This window comes from Panthera uncia, chromosome E3 (genome assembly GCF_023721935.1).
Source record: "Panthera uncia isolate 11264 chromosome E3, Puncia_PCG_1.0, whole genome shotgun sequence".
Taxonomy (NCBI): domain Eukaryota; kingdom Metazoa; phylum Chordata; class Mammalia; order Carnivora; family Felidae; genus Panthera; species Panthera uncia.
Genome location: NC_064815.1, coordinates 29,519,778 through 29,525,777, shown reverse-complemented (window position 1 = coordinate 29,525,777; position 6,000 = coordinate 29,519,778). Strand labels below are relative to the sequence as shown.

At 46.4% G+C, this 6,000-nt stretch overlaps 2 protein-coding genes across 4 annotated transcripts in view; both read left to right on the top strand.

The window, feature by feature from the left end:
- Positions 1–3,923: 3,923 nt before the first annotated feature.
- LOC125928295 (small integral membrane protein 10-like protein 2A) overlaps positions 3,924–6,000 on the top strand; it is a 64,963-nt gene continuing 62,886 nt past the window's right edge. For all 3 annotated transcript variants that reach the window (XM_049638939.1, XM_049638940.1, XM_049638941.1), the window contains exon 1: positions 3,924–4,194. In XM_049638939.1, coding sequence (XP_049494896.1) covers positions 4,009–4,194 — 186 coding nt within the window. In that variant the 5' untranslated portion in view covers positions 3,924–4,008. The remainder of the gene's footprint in view (positions 4,195–6,000) is intronic.
- CYTH3 (cytohesin 3) overlaps positions 4,171–6,000 on the top strand; it is a 175,931-nt gene continuing 174,101 nt past the window's right edge. The window contains exon 1 of the mRNA XM_049638931.1: positions 4,171–4,194. The gene's annotated coding sequence lies outside the window, so the exon portion shown is untranslated. The remainder of the gene's footprint in view (positions 4,195–6,000) is intronic.

The window sequence follows — 6,000 nt, the reverse complement described above, 5'->3', positions numbered from 1 at the left end:
CCGGAACTTTTTTATTTTTAAAATTTGTTCATTTATTTTGAGAAAAAGAGAGCACAAGCAGGGGTAGGGCAGAGTAAGAGGGAGAGAGAATCCTTTCTCTGATTATGGGGCTCGAACTCATGAACTGTGAGATCATGATCTGAGCTGAAATCAAGAGTTGGACACTTAACCAACTGAGCCACCAGGCGTCCCTCTTTTTGCAAATAACCTCTGTCCCCAACGTGGGCTCAAACTCAGGACTCCCAAGGTCAAGAGTGGCATGGTCTGCCAACTGAACCAGCCAGGTGCCACTAATTATGATTATTAATGGATCCTCTAAACTTGTACTGTAAGGACTCCAGGGACCTAAGCATGAAAATAACTACGACTTTCTGGGTGCCCTCTATCTGCCTAGGACTGTGCTGGATGCTATGCACACTTGCTCTCATTTATTTCTCACAAATACCCTGTAGGATGGTGCCCTTCTCCTCATTGTACAGAACCAGGTCACAGAGCTCCAAGAAGCTGCTGAATGTGGAACTCTGCCTCCCTGTGTTTTTCCTATCAGGTGAAGCTGGAAAGAAAAAAGCCTACTATTTCCCTCACCTGAGCCTGCACACTCACAGCAGGAGAGAAGGTTGTAGGTGAATCACTTGGATCCTGTTGATCCAGTGTGAATAAAATTATTTTCCTATTTGTGTCAGTGTCTTTTCTCCTACCTTCTTTTATAACCTTTATGAACCTTTGTGGAAATACTTTTCACACTGACTTATAATTAATTCTGCCTGTTTCTCAACTTATAATTAGCAGAATGTCTTCCCAGAGATGCCAGAAAATGGGGGCTGAGTTAAATGCTAAAGCAGGAGGCTAGGCTAATTTACCAGCCTGCTCTATAGCTTAGAACTAGTTAACCTTGATATACATTAAACTTCAAATCTTGTTAGTGTTCCTTCGTGTTCTCTTTGACCTTTCATTTTGTTTAATCACAGAAGGCTTTTTACCTTGCTCAGGGTGGTTTTGTGTTAATTCTGTTTGCCATTGCTTATGGCAACTGGATGCCTTGTTAAAAATGCCTTCTTGCCTCAAAGGCATTTAAAGAAATGAATAACCAAGGAGGATATACATATATATATATATATATCTCACATCCCTGCAGCCCATCTGGTCTTTCAACATACTTCTAATAAACAGGACTGCCAAATCTCCACCCAGTGAAAATCTTTACAGGCCTAAGAATAAATTCAGCTGATCTCCAAACCTGTTCACACATTGTCAGATTGATTTTGTAATTTCGGCAAATTTTCCACTGAAGACTCTAGCCTTTAAAATCTTTAAATTGTTTTCTAAATACTGTGCAAAGAAGTGTTCATTTTGCTTTTTGGGGAAGGATAGATTGAATGATGATGATAATTCAGCACCATGTTTTCTGCATCCTCAGAGATAGCATCCACTGCGCGCTGAAAGAAAAAAATAGCTTACCAAAAAAAAAAAAAAAAAAGGGAAGTGAGCTTTTTATGGCAGCAATAAATGTGGCAAAATATAATGTTGCAAAAATAAGGGAAACTAAAGATTTGTGCAAAGACTTTAAAAAAATTATTTTAATAATAATAAAACTAGCCCAAACCCAAAAACCCTGAAATACTTACTTAAAATGGTCTTGGCCTGAAACACAATGGATAGTAAATATAGGATTATGAGCATCAAAAAGTACAATTAAAAAAATATTTTGACTTTTAAATAATCTCTGCACCCAACCTGGGGCTCAAATTCATGACCTTGAGATCAAGAATTGCATGCTCCACTAACTGAGCCAGCCAGTCACCCCCCCAAAAATACTATCTTTACACAGTAGACATTTAAAGAAAAATGATAGTGCTAAATAATAGTCATAAAGACAATACTAGAAATGATTTATAACCTATTTTTAACCTTCTTTGTATTATAGATGAGTAATATGAAAAATTTTTTAAAAATGATTTTGAATGTGAATTTATTTCAGGGTAGAGAATTTTTAAAAAAATAATTTTTCATGTTTATTTATTTTTGAGAGAGAGAGAGAGAGCATGAACAGGGGAAAGGGCAGAGAGGGCGACACAGATTCTGAAGCAGGCTTCAGGCTCTGAGCTGTCAGCACAGAGCCCAACATAGGGCTCCAACTCACAAATTGTGAGATCATGACATGAGCTGAAGTTGGACACTTAACCAACTGAGCCACCCACGTGCCCCTCAGGGTAGAAAATTTTTAAATGACTTCTATAAATGATTACTATTGCAAACCCATTTTGGGGCAAAGCAATTTTGCATTTAAATCTATTTTCGAAAAAAAATCTATTTTCACACTGTTGCTTTCTAATTTTCTTAGAGGGCTAAAGGCTTGCTTTTAATTTTTTTTAATGTTCTATTATTTATTTTTGAGAGAGAGACGGAGCATGGGTGGTGGGGGAGCTGATGGAGAGGGAAACACACAATCTGAAGCAGCTCCAGGCTCTGAGCTGTCAGCACAGAGCCCGACGCCGGGGCTCGAACTCACCACGAGATCATAAACTGAGCCAAAGTCAGACGCTTAACCGACTGAGCCACCCAGGCACCCCAAGGCTTGCTTTTAATTTCATCAGTGCAACTCGTTTTTTCCTCACCTGTACCAAATTCCCAGACTTTCATTGGTAGCAAGAAGTAATGACATGAAATACTTTGTCTGAAACTAGAAATAAAGCATCTACCTTCACACCATGAAAATCTTTGATAGAAGCCTATATGCTGAAGTATGAATGTAAAAACTCACTGTCAAGAAAACAAAACACCCTGAACCAGAATACTAGAAGTTTTGTAAGTTTCAATATTTTTACTTTTTTACATTAGGGGCTTAATTCATATTATAATTATTAAAGATCAAAATTAAAAAAAAATAATGTTTATTTATTTTCCAGAGAGAGAGAGAGAGAGAGAGAGAGAGAGAGAGTGCAAGCAAGGGAGGAGCTGAGGAGAGAGGAAGACACAGAATCCGACCGAGAAAGAGGAAGACACAGAATCCGAAGCTGACTCCGAGCTATCAGCACACACCCAGATGCAGGGTGCGAACCCACAAACCCTGAGATCATGACCTGAGCCGAAGTGAGACGCTTATCCGACCGAGCCACCGAGGCGCCCCTATAGATTAAATTTTAAGGGCTCCTGGGTGGCTCAGGGCATCCGACTCTTAATTTCGGTTCAGGTCATGATCTCACGGTTGGCGAGATGGAGCTCCACGATGGGCTCTGTGCTGGCAGCGTGGAGTCTGCTTGGGATTCTCGGTCTCCCTCTCTCTCTGCCCCTCCCCCCACTCTCTCTCAAAATAAATAAATAAACATTTAAAACAAGAAAAAAAGATTAAATTTTACATCAGTTGACGTTGAACAACAATGGCTGGAGTCCTGAAACAATCTAAGCGGGGAGCATGTTCTGCCCCTCAGGCCCTTTTTACAATTGCGGTTAGACATGCATTACATAAAACTTACTATTTTAACAATTTTTAAGTGTACAGTTCCGCAGGACTCAGAACACTGACACTGTACAACCCTTTAAAATTCACTGTTCACCTTCTCGTGTATTTTAATTTTCCTACTTACCTTTAGGGGGCAGACGGAGACAACGCTTCAGCCTCTCTGGGGGAGCATCCAGCCGCTCCTGGCCCACGCATGCGCGTCTCACCTGCGGAAGGTGACAAGGGGCGGGGTAGGGGGCGGGGCAGAGGTGCGCAGGCGCGGCGCGGGCATTGTGACGTCAGGCCGCGCGGCCCGGCTGGGACCAGGCGGCGGCTCGCGAAGGAGCTTCCCCGAGTGTGACGCGTGGACTCCGCTCCCCGCCGCCCGCCCGCCCCTGGCGTCGCCGCCGCCTCCCTCGCTCCCTCAGCGCGCCGAGCGCGGCCCAGCGGCCCGGGCGGAGGCCCGGGGGCGACGCGGCGCCGAGAGGGCGGGCGGGCTTCGGAGCGCCGGGCGGCCCGAGTCTGCGGCCGGTCGGTGCGCGGCGGGCGGGCGGCGGGCGCCGGTCTATATGGCGGCGGCTCTGTCGGGCCTGGCTGTCCGCCTCTCGCGCTCGGCCGCCGCCCGCTCCTATGGGGTCTTTTGCAAGGGGCTGACCCGCACGCTGCTCATCTTCTTCGACCTGGCCTGGCGGCTGCGCATCAACTTCCCCTACCTCTACATCGTGGCTTCCATGATGCTCAACGTCCGCCTGCAGGTGAGTGAGCCGCGCTCGCCTGGTCCCCTCCCGTGACCCTCCCGAGCGCGGGACCGCCCGCGCCGCCCTCCCCTCCCCGCCCCGGACGGCGAGGATGCTGACGGGAGCTGCCAAGCTGGATGCTGAGTGTACGCCAACCACCGTGCATTTCTCCTGCACCCCACGGGAGAAAAATCCTCGGAGGTTATTGTTGTTCCCTCTGCAAAGGAGGCTGCGGGCGGGGTGGAGCGGCTTGCCCTGGCTGAGGGCCTACAGCTGGGGCGTGGGGTCCGCGGGGATGGTGGATGCTGGCACCGGTGGAAAGGCCCGGGAGAGGAAATTGTGCCCAGAAGGTTGCAAAAGGTTAGGTTTGCGAGATGGGGTTGTGGTTGAGTCTGCTAGTTACCAAACTTGACAAAGCTTTTCAGAAGATTGTTTGTGAAACTTAAAAGGATTAGTTGATGTTTTGATACGTGTATTTTCTCTCTCCTGGTCGGAGTGGAGGTGGGGTGAGGGTGAAGAGGGAACATTATTAAGTGGAAGAGGCAGAGACGCAAAACGTTTCAGAGTCCCAAAACCACTCGGATGTGAAATGGTAGACACACAGTCGGAACCCTGGAGATCACTTTTGCTATAAATGACAGTTTTACATCCCTTGAATTAGCGATGTTTTTTGCTAGTGGGATGGAAAGTTGTCAGATTGAGAAGTATTCCTTTACAGGTGTGTCATAGATGGCTAAATACCAAACTCCTGTTGGATTCCGTTTACACAGCTTGGGGTGCCTGGCTCAGGCTTTGATGGAGGAGGCACAGGTTCCTGCCCTCCTGGAGTTTACAGTCTGACAGTACTTGTGTTGCTTCCTGGTGTGCAAAATGAGGAAGCCTGAGTGGTAGGACCAGGCGCGTTGAGACCGTGTGGGTGTTGTTCCTCACCCTGGTTTGGTTCTATCAGAACGGAATTATCTCTGTGCCTGGACCTTTAGGTTCTGGGTGCCTATCACTGGTGATGGTAGGCTACTTAAAACCAGTTCTTGATCAAAATTGTGTTGAGGTGAGATGAGATGAACCTGCATATCTACTTCAAGATCCAAATTGGGATATTTTTATGTGAATGAGGGCTTGTGGCATCCTTAAACTAAGGTACCAGACCGGAAGATCTTTCCAGCAGGTGGTATGAACGAGTCAAGTGTGCTGGGTGTGGGGACTGGGGTAAACCAGAAAGCCTGTGCTCTAGCCAGTTGCCACCAGCCAACTGTTGTTTGCCAGATCTAGTGATTTCCAAGAGAAATTGGAAATAGTGATTTTTTTTGATACCAGATTAGCTCAAGTTTAAAAAAAAGTCAACTTTGGCCAAAACAAAACATGGCTTCAGGCTATATTTGACCCCCAAGTTCCTGCTTTGGAACCTTTAGTCTAGAACTGCATTAATGCTTTGCAGTTATATATACAATTACAAGAACTTAAAAAAATAGTAAATATTAAAAAGGGGCGCCTGAGTGGCTCAGTCGGTTGAGCATCCAACTCTTGATTTTGGCTCAGGTCATGATCCCAGGGTCGTGGGATTGAGCCCCATGTCAGGCTCCATGCTAAGCATGGAGCCTGCTTAAGATTCTCTCTCCCCCTCTCTCCCCCTGTCTCCCCCTGCCCCCCCCTGCCCCCCCCTCCCCCCCCCTCCCCCCCCCTCCCCCCCTCTCCCCCTCTCTCCCCCTCTCTCCCTCTCTCCCCTCTTCATCCCCACACACACTCTGATTCTCTCTAAAATAATAAAAATCACCTTTGTCATATGTCCAGTTACCTATTTATGACCACCCCCTAGTCCAAAGTACC